The 26,544-nt window shown below is 42.5% G+C and overlaps 1 protein-coding gene across 1 annotated transcript in view; it reads left to right on the forward strand.

Annotated features, from left to right (window-relative positions):
- The first annotated feature begins 5,339 nt into the window (after positions 1–5,339).
- Positions 5,340–26,544, forward strand: part of Atp6ap2 (ATPase H+ transporting accessory protein 2) — a 30,522-nt gene continuing 9,317 nt past the window's right edge. The window contains exons 1-5 of the mRNA XM_038317192.1: positions 5,340–5,494; positions 12,366–12,496; positions 13,895–14,026; positions 24,957–25,052; positions 25,585–25,722. Coding sequence (XP_038173120.1) covers positions 5,452–5,494; positions 12,366–12,496; positions 13,895–14,026; positions 24,957–25,052; positions 25,585–25,722 — 540 coding nt within the window. The 5' untranslated portion in view covers positions 5,340–5,451. The remainder of the gene's footprint in view (positions 5,495–12,365; positions 12,497–13,894; positions 14,027–24,956; positions 25,053–25,584; positions 25,723–26,544) is intronic.

Raw genomic sequence — 26,544 nt, forward strand, 5'->3', positions numbered from 1 at the left:
ATACTTTAAGGATGTGTAGACCTCAAAATGGAAACCAAGATATGTATTATGTTGAGGAAGACATTTTGCCTTTGTTTCCACAGAAGAAAAAAAAACTATGGATACCATTAAAATTGATAAAGATTAAATTTGAACAGAAGAAACTTCTTGATTAGAAAAGGTGATAGTTTATTAAACAGTGTGGCCATTCAATATAAACTAACTTATAAGACTAACAAATGCTTTTCATTTAATCAGATATAATCTGTCACAAAGAGAAACTCACCAAAGTTAGGGTTGGGGCAGGGTTTTGTTTTTTTTTTTTTTTCTTTCCAGGAGAATGAAAGAATCCAGTTAAGGAATCTGAAGGCCACTGGACAATGAGACATCTGAAGAAGAAGAAATAATCATCCAGAGAAAATGTCCGAAGAAAAAGAGTAAATTGGTGTGATGGTATAGCATCCTTCCAATAGGATAAAATCTCATAAATCTGCCCAGATCTTTGTTTCTATGCTCACTACAGGCATATAAGGCAAAATGGTCGTTTTGTAGTCCCGATTTAATTAAAAAATAAAGCTGACTTTAGAATTGAAACATGGCTCTCTCCTTCTCTAAACCCAAGCATGCTTGTTAAAGGAAAATCAAAAATCTCTCTCTCATGTCAGAAGAGCCACCTCATATGGGACAGAAGAAAAACCAAAATTAAGGGACTGTTCTATTTCTATTAATCTCATAGTCCTTTGGCTTTATTTTGATTCCTTAAAGCTTATCTTAAGGTATAAATATCCAAAAATTTATAAGATTAATATAAATGTATATATACACATATGTGTATGTATAAACTTTCTGTCATGATATTAATGGTCATATAGAGCACTAATTTTAGAAATAGGCTTCATCTAGCTTCCTATATGAGATTTCAGGTTTGAATCCGAAGCAGGTAACTAGGAACTAAGTTTGTGTACCCCCGATGTATTTAATAGTGTGGTCCTTTAACCTTTCTGAGATCTGCTGCATATGACATTTAAAATGTTTGAGTTTTCTGTAGTGAACCATGACCATTCCTAACAGTGACATTTGAAGTCTCTAAAAGGATAATGTGACCCCACAACAACAATTCCACCTGGATTGTGTAATGCCAGTAAGCTTACAAACACCACCCAAGTATCAGCTTTGAACTACAGACTGCTCAGGACAATTTCAAGGCGGTTAGCTAAGATGGTCCAGCCTCATATACTGTCCAGCCAGGACTTCAGAGAAGCCCTGTACTTTCCCATCACACCATGATTGTATAACAGCTAGCTCTCCCAGGACTTGACCTTAATCTCAATTTTCTCAGTGTCCCCCTAAGATGCTGTCACCCCCCAAACAACAGGAAGTAATTTTGGAAACACAACACCCAAATTCTCAAAAGGTGGGGAAAGTGGTTCGTGATCCTTTGGTGGATTATGGATGTTTTGCATTGTTGAGAGGGATTGGTTACAATTTGAGATTAAAAGCCTGATAAATCCAAGGAACTGTGGAGGAACAATCAGCTGATACCATGTTCCATGTGTTCCAGATCCAAAGGCCAGTGAAATCTCTTTTAAAATATTTTTCGTGTGTGTGTGGGGGGGAGGTTTCTTGTAAGATACTACTTTGATCATCACTGCACATAATGTCCTGCCACATTTCCACCTCTAAATATTTCCATGCACATGACCAGTTCTTTATTAAAGATGACTAAAGAGCACTAAAGATTGAACCAGAGTGTTGTATTCAGAAAGCAGAACTGCTGGTGAGTCATCATGTGACCTTGGTGACATTTACTCTCCCCTAGGTTTCAGCATCTCCATCTAGGCCACAGACAGAAGGCTTTCTAATACAGTGTTTATCTTGCTGAATTCTAATGTCTCTTTAATACCTCTGTTGAAAAGAGGCCTTTGATGTAAAAGACTTACAAATTTAAAACAAAAATAAAAGGAGGCGAGGTGGTGGGTGGTGGCCAGGCCTTAAATCCCAGCACTCAGGGAGGCAGAGGCAGGTGGGTGTCTCTGAGTTTGAGGCCAGCCTGGTCTACAGAGTGAGTTCCAGGACAGCCAAAGCTACACAGAGAAACCCTGTCTCAAAAAAAGGTATTTCTCAAGACAGAGAATGAAAGAGTGAAATTGACTTGTGCTTGCTATTTTATATTCTAATCTGCTTATAGAATTTTTACTATTTTCCAATCAAAATAAATCAGAATGACCTACAATTCTTTTTTGTTCGTTTGTTTTGTTTTTCAAGGCATGGTTTCTCTGTAGCTTTGGAGTCTGTCTTGGAACGTAGACCAGGCTGGTCTCGAACTCACAGAGGTCCACCTTCTACCGGCCTCTGCCTCCCAAGTACTGGGATTAAAGGTGTCAGCCACCATGGCCTGGCTAGAATTCTTTTAAGAACAGAAAAGGTTCTATGTTTCTTTAAGTTGAAATACTGGAAGCTCTGTTACATTTTACCTTATTATATTCCTAAAAAGATTCATTTAGATACATTCATGCAAGGCCACCTGCTCAAACCTTTTCTCCAACATGCCATGAGGTGGACAAAGAATGGAACTTTAGTTGCCACACACGGAAGTGATTTTGTGTTAAGTTGTTTTTTATTTTGATGTGGGATTCCCCTCTGTATGCTGTGATAACCATTAATGAATAAAGAAACTGGCTTGGACTGTTGATAGGACAGAACTTAGGTGTGTGTGGGGGGGAACTAAACTGAATGCCGGGAGAAAGGGGCAGAGTTAGAGAGAAGCCATGTAGCCCCACTGGAGACCAGATGCCAGAACTTTAGCTAGTAAGCCACAGCCACATTGCGATACACAGATTAATAGACATGGGTTAAATTAATATGTAAGAGTTAGCCAATAAGAAGCTAGAGCTAGTAGGCCAAGCAGTGATTTAAATAATAGGGTTTCTGTGTGATTACTTTGGGTCTGGGTGGCTGGGAACAAGCAAGTAGCCTCTCTTCATACTACATTATTTACCTATTAATTTTGTGTTGTGTATGTGTAGGTTAGAAGACAACCTTCAGGTGTTGGTTCTAGCCTCCACCTTGTTGGGGCACGGTCTCTCTTGTTTCTGATGCTATGCTGTGTACTCCAGTCTAGCTGACCCTGAAACTTCCAGATAAGTCTCCCATCTCTGCTTCCTGTTTTCATACAGGAGTGCTGGCATGCACACCACCACATCCAGATTGGTTCAAGCTCGAACTTAACACTTTCAGGCTTGCACAGCCAGTGCCTTCACCAGTTAAGCCATCTCCCTGGCCCTTGAAAAAAAATTGTTTTTTGGTCTTTTGGGGGCAGGTTCAAGACAAGGTTTCTCTGTGTAGCCCTGACCATCCTGGAACTCACTCTGTAGACAAGACTGCCTTGAACTCATATATTGGCCTGCCTCTGCCTCCCGAGTGCTGGGATTAAAGGCATGTGCCACCACTGCCTGGCTGAAAAATGATTTTTAAATGATTAAAAAATATTCAGGGTGGTCATGACACAGTTTACATTGGCAAAATTAGCTGCTTTAGACATTTTGGTTCCAATATAATAATCTTACATTTTTAATAGAAAAACAACCCCCTCCTCAGATTTCCTTAAAGTCACATTTGCGCAAATTCTCCGTCGGACAAAAACACAAACTTGAGAGTTAAGAGTTTCCTGAGGCTAAGTGAGAAAATCCAGACTGCATTAGAAATTGACAGTGGCTTTGGTAAACATAGTGCTTTCTAGAAACTGCATTCTGAGGATTTGCGGAGTGCACTTTTGATTCCAGTCCTTAGGTTGGCTAAGCTGTACCTGGAAAACTCCTGGAAGTGCTGCGGCTCTTCTTGTTCTTCAGTCAGTTCCAGGAAGAAAAGCATTCTGTAAACTGAGAATCAGTGAGCCTTTCTCCTCTACCACATCTACTTTAGAGGTGTGCTCCACAATTGTACTGAATGAAGTGTAGTTTTTTCTAGCTGAGGTATAGCTCAGTGGTAGAACACTTGCCTAGATTGTGCAAAGCTCTGGGGTTCCATCCCCAGAACTGAAAGAAAACAAAAAGAAACTAAATTTTTAACCTAAATTTTTAGCTGTGTCCCACCCATCTCTTTTGCCAAACTAAACAGTTAAAAGTTCAACTAGACGCTGGGCAGTGGTGGCACAGGCCTTTAATCCCAGCACTTGGGAGACAGGCAGGCGGATCTCAGTGAGTTCGAGGCCGGTCTGGTCTACAAAGCAAGTTCCAGGACAGCCAGGGCTACACAGAGAAACCCTGACTCAAAAAAAAAAAAAAAAAAACCAAAACAAAAATAAAAGAGTTCAACCCAAGAAGGCGTTCTCCCTTCCATATATACTACATGAATCTTCTCACACCCTGCACTTACATGTTAAAATCATATTTATCTTTCAAGGTGGTCATCTGGGCATTGTTTTCTAACCACAGATGGTGGACAATGTCACTTCTTGCCTTACATCATAGGTAAGAGCCTATGAGGTGTGGGAAGGGATGATCCTGGTCTAATTAGTATGTGTAGCCCTCATATAGCTTTCTTGAGCACTTTGTTCAGATTAGAAATCAAGGGAGGAAAGAATGAAGTAACTGATATTCTGTTGGATCACTCCTTGTAGATGGCAGTTTGGAGGCAAGGTTGTTTGACACAGCAAGCCTCATCTACCGAGAGAATTCCGGGACAGCCATGGCAACATAGAGAAACCCGTCTCAAAAGAATCAACAATAAAAATCGAAACGGAATACCCAGTTAGGTGACTTTCAGACAATGGATATTTATTTTAGTATATATAAAACAAATATTCCAGATACACTAAAAAATTTTTTTATGTACAACTCAAATTCCAGCGGGAGTCCTATATTTTGAGCAGCACCTCTACTAGGCGGGCTGGGCTTCCCCGAGGCGCCGGGCTTCCTGCCCTCAGGTGCTCAAGGTCTGTGGACTCCGCGGAGCAAAGCCAAGGCTGGCCCAGGGCTTTCCACAGCTGTCATTCGCAGCGGGAGGAGGCACAAGACCGGGAAAGACAGACACCCGGGTTGAAGATCGTCACCCGAGGCTGGGCAAAGGGTCTACACCTGGGGGGGGGGGGGTTGCTTCACAGTGGCTTCTTGAGACCCTGCAACCCGCGGGGCCACCTGCTCCGACCGCGGGCCCTACCCTTCATCTCGTGACCGGTCGTTGTGGGCCGGCGGGCGGGACCGCCCTGCTATTAAAATTCTTGACTCCTATTGGCAGAGAATTCCATCCATTACATTCGGTCCTGCCCCAATCGCTGACGTTTCCCCTGCTACGTCTCTCCCGTATAGATGCGTAGTTGGCGATTGGCCGAGACCTAGTCCTGAGGCGGCTAAAGGGGTGGGGCCTAGGACTCGCAACCTTCGGGAGCGCGTCACTCGGTCGGGCTGCGGTGCTCCCTGGAGTCCTAGCGTCCCTTTTCGTGTAGCCCCTCTCCGCTGCAGCCGCGGTGGCGTCATGGCTGTGTTCGTCGTCGCTCTCCTGTCCTTGCTGGTGATGGGTGAGCATCCGGGGTGCAGTGCGGGAGGCCACGGAGCGCGGGGACCCTGGGCGGGCGCGGCTACGGGCGGGGGCCGCAGTGGGGGCGGCCTGGGCTAGGCGGCCCTCCTCGGGGTTCGGGTTTGTGATCTAGCCTGGGAGACGCGGCCTGGTGGTCTCCGGTGCCGGGCAAGGCCACCTGGGGGGCTCCGGAACCGGCATCAGCCTTTTGGGGGAAGGCGCGTCGCCGGATGGGACCCTGTCCTCCCATCTGCGGGAGCGCTCCTTCCCCGTTTAAGGCCCTTCGGAGGACCGATTGCCTTTCTCAATACACCGTTGAACCACACAGCCCGCTACCAAGAAGGGAAAGCCAGCCAACGGCTTAGCGGCTGAGGCTGCTGTCATTTCCCCCCCACTTCGTTTCTAATGGTGTTATTAACAATGGATGAAACCTTGCCTCCCTCATATTTGCCTCCATCAGGATGCAAAATTGAGTCTTCGGGGTTTGTTTGTTTTTTTGTGTGTTTTATGTGATTATTTCTTCAGGCGAATGCAGACAGTCTCTCAGTATTGATTTCAGTTCCCAATTTGAAGGATGTAGAGACCGGGTTGTGAGTCATGCTTTTAGGGTCACATGTCAAATAAATGGTAGCTTTCTTAGTGGAGCCTAGGTTCTCTAACATAGAACAAGAAGCGTGGAAATGAGCTAACATTTGACCTGTGGCTTTGCGAATCATGTGGTAATGCGTTTCTTTTTACAGTAATCCTTAGAAGAGCGTTTCCTCATCAAGCCGGCATGACACAGGTAGTGTGTAACAGAGCTGGATCCAAAGGCAGATCAGTTGAGTTCCAAGTAGTGGCTATATCTTCACTCTCTGTTGTATGGCGCAGGGAATGCTGTGTGACAACTGGGGAGTAGTGGGGCAGAGACTGGGCTTGGAGACAGTAGGGAACAAGAAATCAAGTGGAGGCAGGCCAGGCATGGTGACTCACACCTTTAATCCCAGAAGTCTGGAGGCAGAGGTAGGCCAGCCTGGTCTACAGAGTGAGTTCCAGGACAACCACACAGAGAAACCCTTTCTCGGAAAACGACAAGCCAAGGACATCTTGGAGGAATGGGTGTTTTGTGGCAAGGATATCTTATGCCTATGCTGTGTGAGATGCTGAGAGGTCCTGCTTCTGGAATGGCAGTTGAAGTGAAAAACCTAGTGATGAGTTTGAAACCCAAAGCTTTCCCCCTTCCTCCTTGGGTGTGCCCAGTGTTCTGTCTTAATAGTTACAATTATTTGCAGGCCTCCAAGTGTTTGAGTCTTTTTCATTTCTGTTGTTAGTTCTGGGACAGCCTTTCTGATTTATTTATCAAGATACTTTGGGGCTTTTTGAAGTACTTGGTAAGTGCTTGTCACAAAAGCATGCAGAATGAGTGTGAACCCCAGCATTCATGTACAATGAATGTACAATGGTGCGTGCTTATAATCTCAGGGCTGGGGAGGTAGACGCGGGGAGATCACTAGAAGTTCCTTGCGGGCTACTTTATATACTTTAGGAAAATCCTTTTGTTTTAATTGAGTTTTCAAAGTTCAAAACAAAATCTTCCCATTGGCACCATGGTTTAGCTAGGCATCTGTTGAAATTCCATGTTTTAATATCATGCCTGATATCTTTTGAGTTCTTGGCTGGCCTGGAATTCAAAGAGCTGCCTGTCTCTGCCTTCTGAGTGCCACTGTGTTCCTCTCTATGACATTCTGAGTCATTGAGGTTTAGGGTTTTGGTTTGGTTTTTGTCTAAGATAAAATAATTGTTTCTCCGCGTAGTTTGGGCATGCTGTTCTTGTTAAAATGGTCTAGTCCACATAACAATCTGAGCTTCTGCATTGCTGGGTCTCGTCAGGTGAGCACACGGTATTATTTTCCACAATGACTAAGTGTGATTTGGTGGAAAACATCTTTAAGAGCTCTGATTTCACTGTTTACTTCAAAACAGTGTTAGGGAACTAGAGAGAACTGGGGAACTTGGGCTCTGAATAGCATGTTCTGAGACGTATTTGGAAAAGTTCAGGAGAAGAAGGACCAAGAGCGCACACATGGAATTTGTAGAAATGTAAAGGAGGGAGTTGATTTTGGTAACTGATGTCCTCGAGGATAGAAGCAACCTCCCTCCCTTTTTAAAACTGACTGATTCCAGTCACCATTTAAAGAAGGTCAGTGCACAAGACAGTGGAGTTCTCCAGGGGAGGGGCACTAACTCTCAACCACAAAGTGGAGAGGCTTAAGGAACTTTCCCAGGGGAGGTACCTCCTGAGAAAACTGTGTGAAAGGTTGAGGTAGGGAAAATAACTTAGGTGGAACAGCGTGTGCGTGAGTGCTGGAGACCGAAGAGCAGAGCGTTTGGTGAGAGCTCAGAAATCAGGCTAGTGAGAGGTGTCCAGGGGACATTTTGGATTTCCCTGCAAGGCCCTAGGCAGTGAGCACTGGCATTTAAGCAGAGGATGAATAAACAGATTTGTATTTTGAAAATATGAAGAGAAAACTGGATCCGAGGGTGGCGTGACAGGGTACTAGGCAGCCAGCTGGAGCAAACCTGGTGAGGGACGTGGTGGGGGTGGTGGTGGGATTCAGGGAATAATTCTGAAGAAGAGCAGCTGAAGGCAGTGGCTGATTGTTGTGGCGCTGCGGAAGGGTTTAAAGAGGAAGTATTTAAGCAGCTGGCTGGGAGGGACTGCAGAAGTCTTCGAGAGCTAGTGTCAGGTTCAAAGCAATGATAGCATTTATGTGCGCTGTGAGACCTGGAAGGAAATGTCAGTAGAATGCTGAGTGCCTCGGCCTAAGACTGGGGGAGAGCTAGACTGGGAATAAAAATCTGGGAGCTGGCAGTGTTTTGGGTGTTTGCAGCCTTAGGGTATATGGACTCAAGTCAGGGAGCATGACACAGAATTGAGTCCTCTGATCTTTCAAATGGAGTGTGCTGCATGATTCAGTTGAATACTGGGGGATGTACTAGAATTTCCATGTATGCCTTTTTTAAATCATTTTATTTTAAGTAGGAATGGTCATGTTAAATCCTTTTATTTTAAGTAGGAATGGTCATGTTTTAAACTTGGGTTTTTATCCTGATTACATTGGGAAGAACATTATAAATTCCCTTTATGTGTGTTTTGTAACAATTGTTGTACACATGTGTAGTGTGTGTATCATAAAGACAGGTAGATGCACGGGCTATTTTCACTTTCCATTTTTCTGTCGAAAGAGCTGATCTTCAACGCCTGCCACAGCAGCTGTAAAGGATGAGCAGGAGAGCTAGCTCAGCAGCAGTCAAGGAATTTGAAGGGCAGAGGCCTTGTCTTTATCAAGCCCAAGATGGGATTTCGAAGAGGGACTTGCCAGTGTCAAATGCATGGGGAAGTTAGGGAATTAAGGGCTGACAATTGTGTTTTAGGGTTTGGTCCACTGTTTCAGTGGAGCGGCTAGAGACTGGGGACCAAAGCAGGCAGCGTGAGATGAAGTAGAAAAGCAGAGGAGTGGAATGTGTGGTCCCTAGGTTCTCCCCCTGAAGGGAAGCATGTTTGATTCAGAGATGCTTTGGTCTGGGCAAGCCACCAGTGGGGTTTGGTGGTTCTAAGTTGAGAGTGGCAGCACCCAGGACTTGCTTTCTGCTCAGGAGAGGGGGGAACATGGGTAGTTTCAGGTGTGACTTCATTCGCTCATCAACGCAGCAGCATTTACTGAGCAGTGGGTGTCAGGCGCTTTTCTCAGCCCTAGAAACGTAGACGCACGGAAATCCCTGCCTTCCATTAGCTTAGCTAATGCAGGGTCTTCTGGTTATGCCCACCTCCATGTCGTCACTTAGCTGTTGATGTGTCTCAACCGAAAAGCTAGGTCAATAGACGGTGAGGGAATAATTTCTTAGTGGATGAATGAAAGTCTGGAAGAAAGCTAGACAGAAGATTGTGTTAGGCTCAGTGTTCTTTTGTCTGCCATGACTAGAGGTGAAGAGATGTGGTGAGAACAAGCAGGTGACCTGGACTCTAGACTTGCCCTGGGGACAGGTTATCTGGAGACTGACCAGCAACATGGAAGCCTAGGAAGTTGGAGGTTAGCCTATTTCAGTTCAGCACAAGGGAACATTTTCCAAAGAACTAGAATGCTAGGACAATAGAGCTGGCCAAACTGATGGGCATTCCCCCATCACTAGTAGCATTCGAGAAGGACAGCTGTCTGCCCGACATCCTTAAGATGTGGCGCCTGCAGCTTTCACAAGTTTAGACAAGATCACCTTTTTTATGACCCCGACTAAAGGCTTCTGAGCAGTGGGCCAGTAAAGGAGTGTTGTGCAGCTCCAGTTGGATCTCACCACAAAGGTGAGGCAGTTACTTCATGCCAGCTTGTGGGAGTGGAAGGCGTGAGACCACATCTCAGAACAAAGTTATCTGCCAGGTCAGATAGATTCCTGGAAAGTGTGCAAGCTTGAAAAGTCTGGGCTTCTTACCTGTTTCCCAGCCTTTCCAGAGAAAGGCTGACTGTCAAGGTGCCTGAGGTGTTCTATTTTGAATTTGCCCTGAAGGTAACAGACCTGGACGTCTGTTGGTTACAGACACCTTTGCATTCTGATAAGTTTTCTCATTTGCTTTCTGCTCTGTCCCTGGGCTGAATTGAAACTCCTAACTGGGCCTAGTGCACCCACACCCTCCGGAAGCCTTTTATTTACTGTCAGCACTGCAAAGCCAAAACACTGACTGTTCTCGCCCCACTCCCACTTCTGAAAGTGGCTCTTGAGGTCAGGGAGTAACCCTCAGGCCTTTGCAAAGCCTCTCTTTCCCAGTAGGCCTCGCCAAGGTTGCTTTTGGATTTGGAACTAATTTTTTTCCCAGGAACCCAGAAGTTTCCATTGACTACTTGTCGTTCTGGGGGCTTAGCCGTGGGGTGCTTCAAGCCTTGGAGTCCATCCCCAGCACCAGGAAGACAAAATAGAGGACTCAAACACTGGTGAAGAAGCAAATAGTCCATCCTTGGGAGGCCTTTAAGGCAGCTCCTTTCTTCTCGTCCTTGACTTAGCTGTTGGTGCCAAACACTCTCAGTCGTTAGTGACTTCAGGGTACCTTTGCTCACTTCCTGGTGTGTCAACTAAAAACACTATTCCTGGACTTAGTTTTCTGATGACTGAAATGTTTTATGTCCCAGCTGGTAAGCACGTGCACTCACCCACCCCCACACACATCCATTACAATCTTCATTGACATCCTTATGCCTGTGATATCCTAAGATATACTAACCTGTAAAGAAGTGTTAGCCTGCCCGAGTATTATAGTGAAAAAGGAATGTCATACATTTGCATATTATAGAGAAGTCTGATGGCAGAATAATTCAAAGATTCCAGGTTTCCTTCCCTTTTAGTACCAGAGCTTTGGCATTTTTGCTTTTTTCAATACCAGAGAACTGTCACTGATTTCTATTCTTGCTAAACTGCCATCTGTAGGAGGCTATCAACATCATTAGTAGAACCTTCTCACTTCTTCAAGGCTCAGTGAATATTTTGAAAGAGAGGGCAGAAAGCAGGTAAAAGCCCTGGGGCTAGAGAGAAGCTCAAGCAGTTAAGAGCACTCACTACTCTTGCAGAGGACCTGGGTTTGGTTGCCAGTATCTACATGGTGCCTCACGATCACCTGAAACTCCAGTTCTAGGGAATCTGATGCCTTTTATTGGTCTGAGGGCACCAAGTGCGAACATGCATTCAGGCAAATATTCATGTGTAATAAACAAATACATAAAAATAATGTAAGAGCCAGCAGAAGGGCTGTTGTAGAACACTGTCTTCAGGCATGACATGATCATGGCAGTCTTGAACCCACAGCTACTGTAATTAGTTGCACAAGATTGGGCCCATCAACTTCGCGCCATTACTGTGGAGGGCTCATAAGCCTCACTGTTCCCTGAGGATTTATAGGCAGTTAGCAGTAGCTGGAGGAAGGAGTCTCATGAGGCCGCACCCATCCCTGAGGAGCTCTCTAAGCAGTTCATAGCTGCAGGGACGGGGATTTTCTTGATGTAGTCATTGGTAAGGTGCTCATACACCTGTAAAGGATCCTTCACTCAGGCTCCTGTCTGCAGATCTTATTAAATTCATTGGCAGGCCACTTCCCCCAAAAAGACGTGAAAATAGAAAGGAGACTAGTTACGAAGAAGGAAGGGGGGTCAGTGGGAATGGGGGAGATGAGAGGATAATGGGTAAATAGGATCAAAATTCATTATATATCTATAAAAATACCATAATGAAAGCCCTTATCCAGAGTTAATATTTGCTAATTTAAAATTTTAAAAAGGAGGCCAGGCAGTGGTGGTACACGTCTTTAATCCCAGCACCTGGGAGGCAGAGGCCGGTGAATCTCTGTGAGTTCAAGGCCAGCCTGGTCTGCAAGAGTGAGTTCCTGGACAGGCTCCAAAGCTACAGTGAAACCCTGTCTCAAAACAACAACAACAACAACAACAACAAAAATTTTAAAAAGGAAATCCTCTTGCACATGTACCCTGCTCCAACAGAATATTTAATACTTAAATTCTTAGAGTGATGCTTTGGGGGAAAATTGTTGATGGTACTCAGAGTATAGCTCCATCTGGGACTAACTGTTTCACAATTGCCGTGGCATGTGTACCTGTGCCACGAAGACTTGGTATTCCATCCCTAGCATTCCGCTCCAAATTTTTCCATGTTTACAATTCAGTACTTTGTCCAAACATAATTTAGCATGTTCAGCCAGTGAGGAATGGGAAAATATATTGTTTAATAAATGCATTGTTTAATAAACTTCAAGGTGGATATAATGATATATATATATATTATATATATATATATATAAATATAATGATGATAATTCATTTACCAATCTGTTCTCTCTTCAGGTGCTTTAGGGAATGAATTTAGCATATTAAGATCGCCAGGGTCTGTTGTTTTCCGAAATGGAAATTGGCCCATACCAGGAGATCGAATCCCAGATGTGGCTGCATTGTCCATGGGCTTCTCTGTGAAAGAAGTATGTGTACAAAAAAAAAATGGTTGTAACTGCTTCTAAAACCTTTTTATTGATTTATTCCCATTGTCAGAGCAACAAACACATAGGTACATTTGCCAGAGATTACAAAACTTTAAAGGCTCATTTGTATTTGGGGTAATCTTAGGTAAGTGCTTCTAAAACCAAGTCTTCATACATCATTATGAGAACATATATTCATCACTGTGAGAACTTTTGTGTGTATGGATGTATCTATCTAGTATGTTAAACATATATATTTTCTTTGGTTTTCTAGATATATAGAGATTTATTTCAGTTAGTAGGTATTCAAATCATTTTTTATTAATTTTTATTGGGCTCTACATTTTTCTCCCCCCCCCCCACTTCTCCCTTCCCCTTCAACCCTCTCCCAAGGTCCCCATGCTCCCAATTTACTCAGGAGATCTTGTCTTTTTCTACTTCCCATTAAGTATATTTTTATTTCTAATTGACACGTAGTAGTTTGCATATTACAGGTGTGCTGTTATTAATAGGCAGTGTCATTTTTTTAAGTGTAGGAAATAGATTTGGTACAAATGCTAAACTGTCTACATTTCTTATCCAAGAATAGAGTGATGCAGCTGGTAGCTGTGTTTTCCAAGAATGTCACTGACCTACGGTAGTCCCTGGCTACCGATGGAACTGTAGTAGAGGGGCCTGGATCCATTCAGTCCAAGAGGCCTGCAGCTCAGAGCTTAGGAGGAAGAGATGCCACTTGTTCTGTCTTGTCATTATCTCTCTTGCCATTTTAAATTGGCTGCTGATATCATCAGTCACTTCTAGACTCTAAGCACTCTCAAAACTGACAGCTCTGCTTGGCAGCTGGGCTAAGGGTATTGCCTGTGAGCTCCAGTTCATTTGGACAACCAGAGTGAGCAGGATTGGTCATTTACACTGAGGGGTGAAATTTGTACCTAGTCCTCCACAAGCTTAAATTTCACCACAAATGGCTGTTAAAATAAGCTTTATAAATAGTTATTGGTAAAGCATCATGAATTTTATATATAAAGTGCTTAGTAGAGAGCATTTCGACAGTCCTTGCTGTCACTGCAAAAGGTAAAAGTGATGCTGTGCATAACGGAAAACATGATGCAGGGGAAGAGAACAACAGTTCAGAGTCTGAAAATGCAGAGCACATGGGTTTTCTTTATTCGCTTGCTTTATTTTTACACAAAAGTTGTGAGCGAGTGTTCTGATAAGTGTAATTTTAAGAAAGTGAAGAAGACAGGCATCCATGCTGCCCCTTAGGAGATTGTAGCTGTTGTTTGGATGTTCCAGCCAGTGTCGTCTCAGAACCCCTTGCTCTGGTTTTAGATGATACTGCGGAGACAGTTTCCATACTTGAGAATTAAGCAAAATTTTGTGCTTTTCAATATTTAGGACCTATCTTGGCCAGGGCTTGCAGTGGGTAACCTATTCCACCGGCCACGGGCTACCATTATGGTGATGGTGAAGGGAGTGGACAAACTGGCTCTCCCTGCGGGCAGTGTCATCTCCTACCCTTTGGAGAATGTGAGTATTTCCTATATAAACCGGGTGCACTGGAAACTTTCTCTGTCAATTGACATGAATGCAAATGATTTCCATCTACTGGTGTAGATAGCTCCCAAAATTTGTCTTATTCTCTTAACTAATACCTCAATATTACCTATGTAGTCTTATCCTAGTATCTCCATTGAATACATGAGTGTGCATGTAATTTCCATCTCTGTACCCTTTGAACTGGCTCTACTATCTTGCTTGCTTTGTCATTTTAAAAAAAATGAATTGTATTCTAAACACATCTTTTCTGAATGCAACTTCTAAAATACAATTTCCTTTTAAATTCTTTTGAAAGTAGTTCTTTTTCTGTTTTCTGGAGGTTGGCCATGCTCTGTGAGGGAGAGTTCTAAGTGAAGAGGTATGCCACCTGCTACTATGTTGCTACTTCTGTTGCTATGATGGACTACCACAACCAAGTCCACTTACAGAAGGGAAGGTTTGGGAGGCTTATGTTCCAGAGAGATGAGTCCGAGATGGCAGGGTAGAGGCATGGTGACTGGAGCAAGAAGCTAAGGGCTTCTATTTTCAAGCCAAGAGCAAAAGCAGAGCAAACAAGTTCAGAGGGCACAAATCTAAGCCGTCCAAGGCCACTCCCAGTGATATACTGCTTCCAACAGAGTGCCAAAGAGGCAGTGCCATGAACAGGAGCTGACCTTCAAGTTTTATTCTCTACAGAACGCTAGGGGCCATAAAATGCTTTCATTTGTGCTTGGGAAGAAGACTAGTAAAACTCTAGCTGCTTCAGAAGGGCTGGTTTGCCATTCTTGATTGTGAGGTCCCAAGAGTTACCTGAAAAAGTCAGAATTATGGGTATAGAGAGGTCCCTTCCAAATTCAGATAATCTTCTCCTGGGGTGGGGGGAAGCAACTCTGCAACAAGGCCTCCTCTGATTGAAAATTGAAGATAGGCTGGGCATGGTGATACATGCCTTTAATCCTAGCACTCAGGAGGCAGGGACAAGCAGATCCCTGAGTTGAGGCCAGTTTGGTCTGAAGAGAGAGTTCCAGTACAACCAGGACTACACAGAGAAACCCTGTCTCAGAGAGAGGGAGAGGGAGAGGGAGAGGGAGAGGGAGAGGGAGAGGGAGAGGGAGAGAGAGAGAGAGAGAGAGAGAGAGAGAGAGAGAGAGAGAGAGAGAGAGAGAGAGAGAGAGAGAGAGAGAGAGAGAGTTAAGGGTGAGTTGAATTTGCAACTTGAAGGGAAAAGTGACACAAGACAATAGCTGAGGCAGACGGGTCACTCCCCTGCACCTAAGGTCAACAGGTCAATCACAAAGAAATTTGCAAATGTGTTAAGGTTGGAGATATAGATAGAGGTGTAGCCTAGGTCCCATCCCCAGCACTGCAAAATGACAGCAAGCATGTACAGAAAAACTGTGACACTTAAAGGAAAACAGTGCTTACAATGAAGCTATTATAGGACATTTTTGATGGATGGCATTTTATTTATATTTTAATTTAATTTATATTTAAATTGATTTGTAATTTAATTTATAATTTATAATGTAGATTGTGACTCTTTAACTCATTTGTTATAAATATATTCCACTGCCAAATATATGAATTCTTGTTCAATAATTACTGTTTTAATTTCTAATTTCATTATATTATAACCTGATCTGTGTGATGCTCACTTTGAGAAATTTTTTTCAGACTTTACTGTGATCCTGTTTTCAAGTACATGTGGCATGCTTACAGAAACAAAACCATGTGGGCTGGAAATGTATTCATAACTTAGTTGTGGAGTGTTTACCTAGTGTGCTTGAAGCCTAGGTCCAATTCCCAGCTGTGTGTGCGCACACACGCGCGCGCGCGCGCGCACACACACACACACACACACACAGCTGTTGACTGATGTTTCTGTCCTACCAGGTTCCACCAGTTGTTCAGTCCTAAATAAATACACAGAGGTCTACATTAATCATAAACTGATTGGCCTAGTAGCTCAGGCTTCTTATTAATTAATTCTTACATCTTAACGGATAATCCTTTTCTGTGTTAGTCACGTGGCTTGGTACCTTTTCAGCAAGGGAGTAACATCTTGCTTGTTTTGTGTCTGGCTTCCTCTGTGTCTGGGTGACAACTACAGACTGGCTTTTACTCTTCCCAGAATTCTCTTGTTCTCATTGCCCTGCCTCTACTATACTTCCTGCCTGGTCATTCTGCCTATACTTCCTGCCTGCTACTGGACAATCAGCATTTTATTATAATATAGTTGACAGGGTACAGACTGTTGCCCCACAACACTTCCCCCACCCTTTTTTTAAACAAGAACTCTGAATCAGATCTCCTTTGTTTAGCTTTTCTACTGACCATTATCCATAGCAACTTGTAACCAACATTCTAAACAAAGGCAAACATCCATAATCCATTTTTTGGGAATGTGGGCATAGTTTTCCAGGATACTTCCTGCTAATTGGGGGCACTGATAATCTTGAGCACCTAAAGAAAATTTAGAATTATGATCAAGTCCTGACTGGAGTATCCTGTGAGGGAGGCTTGACCATTTCAGGCAGAAGTCTTTGAACTGTTCTGGATATAGAACTCAGACATCTGGGCCATTTCTCAGATTTCTCAGGGGTCTTCCTTGGCCAAACCTGATTTTTCTTAACACAGAATGAATCCACAGTCCCTCATTTCCTGTGGAAACAAAACAAAACCTCTTCTCCCAAAGTAACATATCTTTTGACTTAAATTTTGAAGTCAAAGTACTATATATATATATATATATATATATATATATATATGATTAATCCAGCAGCATTTATAATCAAATGTCTTTTAGCAGCTGTTGTTCCTTCCTCAGTCATCAAACAATTTAAAGACAACACAATAACATACAGTATCCAGACTCTCTGTGTATTTTTCATCTATATGTCCCTTTATTTGAACCTCTATTTCTTTTATTTTTTATTTTTAGTTTTTGGCTTTTTGAGACAGGGTTTCTCTGTGTATCTTTGGCTGTCCTGGAATTTACTCTGTAGGCAAGGTTGTCCTTGAACTTACAGAGATCCTCTTGTCTCTGCCTCCCAAGTGTTGGGATTAGAGGTGTATGTCACCACACCCAACTACTCTCTTTTTTTCCTTTTTTATTTTAAGGACTTATTCTTTTTTTTCTTCCAAGCCTACATGTATTTTTAAACACACAATAAACTGTTTAGAGGTTTCTTCTTCGTCTTTGAATCTATCTTTACTGTATATCTCTCTTTTTCTGATCACATTAGTCTTCAATTTGCTAAGCGATATGGCTAGGATTAAAGCCATACTTTGATGGCTAGATCCAACCCATTCCTTAGCTTTTTTCTGAGAGTTTAGCCTCATGGCAGAGGTACTGGCCAGAGCCATGCTTATTGCTGCAACCCTCTGGCATTTCAAGGTCCCTGTCACCACCAAAAAGTATGAAGTCAGCTATTCATAAACACCATTTAAATGTTTTGTGGCAGAGCCTCTTAAAAGGGCTGCAAAGTTTTTGCAGCTATAGCTGAATCAGGAAGCCTGCCTTAAATGAGACATGTTTGCCTCTAGCAAACAGAGCCCACCTGAGAAAATGCTGCTATCAATAAGCCGTGCTTGACTCCATTCTTTTCTGTCTAGAATTACTTCCCAAGCTCTAGCAGGCTTTCTGTGGATGCAGTTGTCCACACATTGAGCACAATTTGTTGACTGGGGGTTTCTGTCCCACCAGGTCCTACCAGTCATTCAGTCCCAAATAAACACACAGAGGTCTACATTAATCATAAACTGATTGGCCTAGTAGCTCAGGCTTCTTATTAATTAGTTCTTACATCTTAACGGATAATTCTTTTCTGTGTTAGCCATGTGACTTGGTACCTTTTCAGCAAGGTAGTCACATCTTGCTTGTTTTGTGTCTGGCTTCCTCTGTGTCTGGGTGATGACTACAGACTGACTTTTCCTCTTCCCAGAATTTTTTTTGTTCTCCTTGCCCTGCCTCTACTTCCTGCCTGGTCACTCCACCTATACTTTCTGCCTGGCTACTGGCCAATCAGCATTCACTTAAAAATACAAATGACAGGGTACAGACCATTGTCCCACAGCATATGGCCATGAACTAGACCACAAGGCAAGCCTGAACACACAGTAAAGAACCAGTGTCTGTATAGTTACAGACATTGGGGAGCTGAGGTAGGAGGAGTGCTGCAAATTTAAGACCAACCTAGGCTACATAGTTTGAGGCAAGTGTGGGTGGCATAATGAAACCCTGTCTCAAAGATACCAAAAACCCCATGTATTTGGGTCCACATCCCCTTTCCCTGTCCACTTCCCCCTCGGTCCTGATAACATATCATCCTGTTCTGTGAAATCATCTTCCTTAGACTGCACACATCAATGAGATCACGTTGTTTGTTCAGCACCAAGGTTAGTTCAATTAGCATAATGTTCTGACTTACCCATGTTGTCACAAAGGACAAGTCTTAACTGTGTGCCACCCCACCCCCATAGCTCTTTGAGGGCTAAATGGTATTTCTGTTGTGTATATATGCAACATTCCCCCTCCTCTTTCTGTTTTGGTACTGGGAAAGAACCTAGGATGGCTTGTATACTAGGCAAATACTCTACCACTGGCTTTATACCCCCCCAGCCCTAGGACATTGTCTTTATCCACTTTTTTAAAGACACTGTGTTTGCTTTCATATCCTCACTATTGTGACTAGTGCTGCAATGAACATGGGAGTATAGTAGATTTTAGCATACTGAGTTCTACTTCCTTTAGACATGTACCCAATGGGCTAGAGAGATGGCTCAGTGCTTAAGAGCATTTGCTGCTCTTGCAGAGGACTGGCTTCAGTTCTCCCACCACTCATATCAGGCCACTCACAACAGTTTAAAACTCAGTTCCAGATGATGATTCTTCTTTTTTTTTCCAATTTGTCCCCTTGATCTCTTTTTTTTCATGGTTTATTTTTTTATATTTAAAAATTTCCATCTCCTCCTCTCCTCCTCTCCCTTCCTTCCCCTCCCCTCCACCCATACCCCCCCTCCCTCCCTCTCCAGGCCAAGGAGCCATCGGGGTTCCCTACTCTATGTTAAGACCAAGGTCCTCCCGACTCCCCCCAGGTCCAGGAAGGTGATCAACCAAGCTGAGAAGGCTCCCACAGAGCCTGTCCATGCAGAAGAATCAAAGCCCAGTGTCATTGTCCTTGGCTTCTCAGTCAGCCCCCACCGTCGGCCACATTCAGAGAGTCCGGTTTGGTCTCATGTTCCATCAGTCCCATTCCAACTGGAATTGGTGATCTCCCGTTAGTTCTGTCCCACCGTCTCCAAGTTCCAGATGATTCTATACCCTCTCCTGGCTTTGTCAGTCACCTGTACACACATGTTAGTTACATGTACATACATTCAGGCCCACACACATACACACATAAATTTAAAAACATAATAATAAACCTTTAGATATATCCCTAGAAATAGCATTACTGGAGCATGCTTTAGTGATATAATGCACAGAATGTTGGTGATTATAATAAACAAAAATATTGTTTGCTTTGCTTTCTGTTGCTGTTATAAACACCATGACCAAAAAGCAACTTGGGGAGGAAAGGATTTATTTCATTATATCTTATAATCCATCATGAGCCAGGACAAGAACTCAGGGCAAGAGCCTCAAGGCAAGAGCTGAAGCAGAGAGCATGGACAACACTGCTTACTGGCTTGCTTCTATGGCTTGCTCAGCTTCTTTTTTATACAACCCAAGCTCACCCATCCAGGGGTGGTGTTGTAAGAGGCCACTAGTTTGTTCCTGGCTGCTCAGCCCCAAAATAATCACACAGAAACTATATTATTTGCAATACTATTTGGCCATAGACAGAAGGACCTCCCACATAATTTCCCCTTTTCTGTTTAAATAAAAAGGAAGGCTTTTACTGTAACACAGAAAAAATACATATAACAAAACAGTTATCAAGCAAGAATTACAGTTACAATATTTATATCTACTTTATCTTTTATCATAACTAAGGAAAACTATTATAACTATCCTTCAACTTCATCAAAGACTTCAGAAGGATATAATTTTACCTAAATAAACAGGAAGTGCATTGTAAGCAACTTCAAAACTCTAGAATTGACAGAGACATCTCACTGCCTGGACAGTTACAGAAAGTTCTTCTGTAACATTGGAGCACCCATCTTTAGCCCGTAGACCCATAGTATCCAGCAGACTTTCCCATGAAGCAGGAAATTTCAAAGACAGTTCTACCTGTATTGGCAGTTTGCCAGTCACTTTCTTCTGTGTCCTAGCAGAATATCTGGCAGACTCTTTCATGAAGCAGGAACCTCCAAGGAATGTCTCAGCTTTACACAAGTTCAGCAGTCATTTCTCTGAGGGTTCTGCATGTCCAGTGCATACAGCATACCATCAAGCAGTCCAGGCAAGAGCAGTTTCTTGCCCAAATGGCTAGCCAACACCATAAGGAGCCTCTTTGATGCCCATCTTCCTCTTGAAGTAGATTGGTGCTGCCAGGAGCAAATGAGTTTCCTTGTCATGAAAAGTTCTAAATTCTTAAAACATTTTTAAATGCCATATCCTGAAGGTCTCTGAAAGAATTTGAAGAACACCTATCTAACTGAAATATATCTCTGTATATCTAGAAAACCTAACATGACTACAAGCTTGACTATCATGATGACTATTAACCTATATTTCTTAATTATACATTACATTTTTAAATGAGCTGCGCAAGCACAATACCTTAATCAAGAGCAAAAATATACACAAAACAAAACTGACCTAAGTTTGCATCAATAGACCAAGATCTATACCAATGCAAATTTCTATAGCAGGGTGGTACTACCCATAGTATGCTGGGCCCTCTCACATGAATCATTAATCAAACAAATGTCCTACAGACATGCCTGTAGGCTAATATGATGGCACCATTGTTTTCAGTTGAGATGCCCTCTTCCCAGATGATACTAGCTTGTATTAAATTGTCAGAATACCAACCAGCATAAATATAAAGTACATTTGAAATTGTATATTAGATTTGAAATGTTTTTGCTACACAAGACAGAAGTCTCATCATTTCTGTTGTGAAGCAGAAGAGCAAGAACAGAAAAGCAGTGATTGTGTGGTATAAAGCGAGGCTAAAGAAAAGATTCATGTAGTCCTAAGAATGCGTGGTCACTGGTTTAATGCAAGTTCCCCAGATTCTGAGGAAATTGTTGGAGTTGGGCGGAGTGACTGAAACAGCACGGACGCGGCTGTGGTTGGTGACACGGGAAAGCTGACTTCGCTTGCAGCAGTGGGTGGTAAATGGAAGATGCCTAAACTGGAAAAACCAAGATGAAGTAATGAAAATGTTTTATTTAGAGAAATAGTGGCAGAAACAAAAAGAGACCATTAAAGGGACATGGAAGTGAATGCCTCAGAGGAGGGGACATGAGGGGCAAGGCAAACAGTTTCTCCATGAAAAGTCCCAAAGAACTATTTCTCTTTAAACCACATTATACAGCTCTTGAGCAGCTGCTGTTAAACAAGGAAGACATAGTTGTGGTGCACTCCTAAATACTTCATGAGTTGGGGAGGAAGGAAATCACCAGGAATTTCCAAATTACTTACAACTGAATGTTGGTAAATGTTACAGCATATTTAAAAACTGCAGGATACATTTGAAGTGGTCCAAAGGGGAGCACACAGCTCTGACTGCATGTACCTGCATTTAGATTTCTAAGATTGGACAGCAATGAGCTAAAGGAAACAGAAAAGTTTTCAGAGTAAATGCAGTAAAGTGGAAAGGGAGAACAATAAAGATCAAATGGAAGATTCTTTTTTGCCAGGACTATTTCTGTAATTCATAATGTGATTTCTGTGAAGATCACCCTGTATTTCATTTATGCATAAATGTATAAAATCCAGAACACCATTTAAAGTTTAATAGCATAGATAGAAGCCCAAATTTGTTTTTTTGAGACAAGGTCTCATGTAGCCCAGGTTGGCCTTGAACTCTGTTTCCAAGACATCACCAGTGTATGTGGAGGTAGGAATTGAACCCAGGGCTTTGTGTATAATTGTGTATAACGAGCACTCTATCAACTGAGCCCCATCCACACACACTAAACATTTTAAAGCAGACTAGCCTCACTTTACATGAGAAGGAGCTATGTATGACAAGAGCTCACTTTATTGATTGAACTTGATCGGCTACTTTTAAGTTTCTTGGAAGAAAATGGGGAAAGAGATAGAAGGCTCAGAGAACCAAGGCCACAGAATCTAAAGGCAGAACTGCCTTCAAATTTCGCCAGCTAATTATTGCAGTTTCAAGTAATACTGATGAGAAAGTCTCAGACACACATGCATAGCTGTCTAAAACTGTGGGAAAGCAGTCACCAATTCCAATCACTCAGGCTTTCTACTCTTGGGCTTAGCAGTCTATATAATCAGTTTTCCTTCTCAAATTGATTGATTGCTAGGAGCGTATCCTTCAGTCTTCTACTTTCCTTACCCAAGTGCTATTGTCAGCGGTTTTCAACTTGTGGATCTTGACCCCTTTTGGAGCTTGAATGACCCTTTCACAGGGGTCACCTAAGACCACTGGAAAACACAGATGTTTACATAATGATTCATAACAGTAGCAAAATTATAGTTATGAAGTAGCAATGAAATAATGTTATGGTTGGGGTCCCCACAGCGTGAGGAACTGTACTAAAGGGCCACAGCATGAGGAAGGTTGAGAAGCACTGAGCTAGGTGGAATGAGGTAGGCAGGCTTGTGCCATACATGTTCCCACCCAAGCCTGAGGAGGTGATCAGTGTGTTCAACAAAAGGCAGGCACTTGCAGAGGCTGGTGACAACATGCTTTTGCAAGCTTGATTGCTCTTCCTCCTCTCCAGTTTCTTAAGACCTCATTCTAGACGTTTGTGAAGAGTTAATATGCATCTTGAGTAAGATAAAAGCAGCATGTCTGTTCATGTCATTGAGTCTTGAAATTGATGCTTCATTTGAATACTGGCATTTATCCACAAGGTTTCTTACTTACCTTCATTTGTGCCTGTACTGCATCGACATCCATTTGCTGCTTATAGATAATAACCTTTAAGTAGTAAACAAAACTGCTGGAAGGAAAGTCACCAAGATATCTCCATTAGAACAAAAACACACTGAGTACAGTGTAATTCAGACACTTGGGAAGTGGAGACAGGAGGTTCACAATTTTGAGGCCATGTAATGAACTACATAATAAGTTTGATGCCAGTTTGAGCTACTGCTTATTTTTAAAAAAAGATACTACTCTTTGTGTGTTTGAGTGTATTGTCTGCATGTATGTCTGTGCATCGTGTGCATGCCTGGTGCCTGTGGAGGCTGAAGGGGGGCATTAGCCCATCAGCCACTATGTGAGTCCTGGGAATCAAACCTGAGTCCTCTGGAAGAGCCAGTGCTTTCTTTTTAACCTCTTGTTATTTTAATACTGTAATATCAGAAGTAAAATAATTTTTAAAAGAAAAATAGTTTTTATTTTGGTTTTTTGAGACAGGGTTTCTCTGTAGCTTTGGAGCCTGACCTGGAACTAGCTCTTGTAGACCAGGCTGGCCTCGAACTCACAGAGATCCACCTGCCTCTGCCTTCCCAGTGCTGGGATTAAAGGCGTGCGCCACCACTGCCCAGCGAGAGAAAGATCTTTGAATGTGTTTTTTAAAAATAGTGTAAAACAAAATAAATGCAGCATAGTATAGATGCCCCCATTTTGGTTGCCCCTAGGGGTAGAGGTGGGTGCTTTGGGGCACTACTGATGTTCTGTGTCTTGTGTCTTCATCTAGTTGGGTTAGGAGAGTGCACTCATTTGTAAATGTTAATCTCCTTACCCTAGGTTTTATATATGGTATTATATGTATGTTGCACTTTAATATGTACTTAGAGAAATGTCACAGCAATTAAGAACACTGGCTGCTTTTGCAAAGGACCTGGGTTCAATTCCCAGCACCCACATGGCAGCCAACTCACAGTCATCTGTAAGTCCAGATTCAGTGGCCTCTTTTGGCCTCCTCCAGCATCAGGCATACAAATGGTACACAGACATATACACAGGCAAAATACTCATACACATTCAATAATAAAATAAAATAAAAAATTTAAATTCAAATTAAAAAGCAGCTCTTAGGGCCAGCAAGAATGCTCAGTGAACAAAGGCACTTTGACTTGCAAGCCTGGCAACCTGAGTTCAATCCTTAGAACCTATGTAAAAGCAGATAGAGAGAACTGACTCCACAAAATTCTCTGGGATCTACATATATGTCATGGCATGTGTATACATGTAAGCACACACACAAGTAATAATTTGTAAAGTCTTTTTATAGGACTGGAGAAGTGGCTTAATATATAAAGGTGAAAGAGAGAGAAAGATCATAAAGCTGGGTGGGTAGCAAGGTGGATACGATCTGGGGAGGGTGAAAAAAACATGATCAAAACATATTATGTGAAAAAAAATCACAAAAAATCGGTGGTGATCCAGTCGAGCCATGAAGAAGAATGAAAAATTATGTATGCCAGTTGCAGGGAAAAATGAGTAAAACAGGAAGTGATTACATTAAACGAAATGAGCCAAACTCCGAAAGTGAAATATTATGTTTTCTCTCATGTAGCGAGCAGAATTAAAAAAGAAAAGAGAACCAAACACTAGTGGAACGACTAGGGGAAACCCTGGGGAGGGAGGAGAGGGGAGAGTGAACGGTGGTAGAATGCTAGAAGATGGCCTCGTGTTCAAAGCATATATGGAAACATGGCCGTCATGGTGAAACTGTTAATATGCACAGTTAATATGCACCAATAGTAATGGAAAATGCTTGTTGCCCCTGGAAGTGCTCCCGGGGCCCCTTGCTTATACTATCCTGATGATCTTTCTACTTCGTTTCAGAAAATAATTGCAGTTGTCCTCTTGCATTTCAGGCAGTTCCTTTCAGTCTTGACAGTGTTGCAAATTCCATTCACTCCTTATTTTCTGAAGAAACTCCTGTAGTTTTGCAGTTGGCACCCAGTGAGGAAGTAAGTAACAAAGGTTTTTTAAAAGATCCTTATAAATGTTATTTGATGACAGTTTTAAAGTAACTGTATGAAAAAGTCTATACAAAGTCTGTATGCTGGAATGAATCCATAGCTGGTGGTTGTTGCAGGGGAAGGAACCCCTTGTTCATCCTGGCCACCAGGCTAGCTTAGCCCCGAAATAACCACACAGAAACTGTATTAACTAAATCACTGCTTGGCCTATTAGCTCTAGTTTCTTATTGGCTAATTATTACATCTTAATTCAACCCATTTCTATTAATCTGTGTATCACCACATGGCAGTGGCTTACCGGGTAAAATTCCCAGCATCTGTCGCTGGGGGATCCATGGTGTCTCTGTGACTCTGCTTTCTTCCTCCCAGAATTCAGTTCTGTCTTCTCCGCCTACCTAAGTTTTGTCCTATCACCAGGCCCAAAGCAGTTTCTTTATTAACCAATGAAAGCAACACAAAGACGGAAAGAAGGACCTCCTACACCAAGCAGTTAACCCAGAGTTCTGGATTCTTCTTGTAGAGAGTATATATGGTGGGGAAAGCAAACTCCGTTTTTGAAGATCTTTCAGTCACATTACGGCAACTACGTAATCGTCTGTTTCAAGAAAACTCCGTTCTCAACTCTCTTCCCCTCAATTCTCTGAGTAGGAATAATGAAGTAAGTGGTTCAGTTGTTGAGTGAACAAATGAATGGAATTATTAAATTCCCATTCCATATGCTACTTGAAACTTTAACAAGACTGAAAGTGGTAGAAAACTGGGTACATTTCCTACTGGAGTACATTCTTCCTTCTGTTGGCTTTTTTGGGTTGCATTTTTTCTTCTTTCTTTCTTCCTTCTTCCTTCCTTCCTTCCTTTCTTTCTTTCTTTCTTTCTTTCTTTCTTTCTTTCTTTCTTTTTTTGATTTTTTGAGACAGGGTTTCTCTGTGTTCTCTGGCTGTCCTAGAACTCACTTTGTAGACCAGGCTGGCTTCGAACTCACAGAGACCCACCTGCCTCTGCTTTCCGAGTGCTGAGATTAAAGGTGTGCACCACCAGTGCTGGCCTGAGTTTCACTTTAGTAAATGCTTTTACATTCTCATACCAGTGTTGCCAGTTGATCCAGACAAGCCACAAACCAGTCTTCGTGGTAGCTGCTTGAGCTGTGCAGACCTGGTGACCTAATGCCATTATTCATAGCCATTGCTAATATGTAATCACATTTTTCAGGATGTTGCAGTAGAGAGAGATACTCCTATGTTGGTTTTTTGTTTGTTTGTTTTGGTTTTGGTTTTTTTTTTTTTTTTGAGATATAGTTACTATGTAGGCCTGGCTGGACTGTAACTTACTAATGTAAATGAGGCTTACCTTAAACTCACAAAGATCTGCCTTCCTCTCTTTCTTGGGTCCTGAGGTTTAAAGGGCATGTACCACCACACCTGACAGCCATCCCTACTTTTGGCTCTTGTCCTTTATAGCTATTGTAGGGAGCTAGGAACCA

The sequence above is a fragment of the Arvicola amphibius genome, chromosome X (genome assembly GCF_903992535.2).
Source record: "Arvicola amphibius chromosome X, mArvAmp1.2, whole genome shotgun sequence".
NCBI classification, from domain to species: domain Eukaryota; kingdom Metazoa; phylum Chordata; class Mammalia; order Rodentia; family Cricetidae; genus Arvicola; species Arvicola amphibius.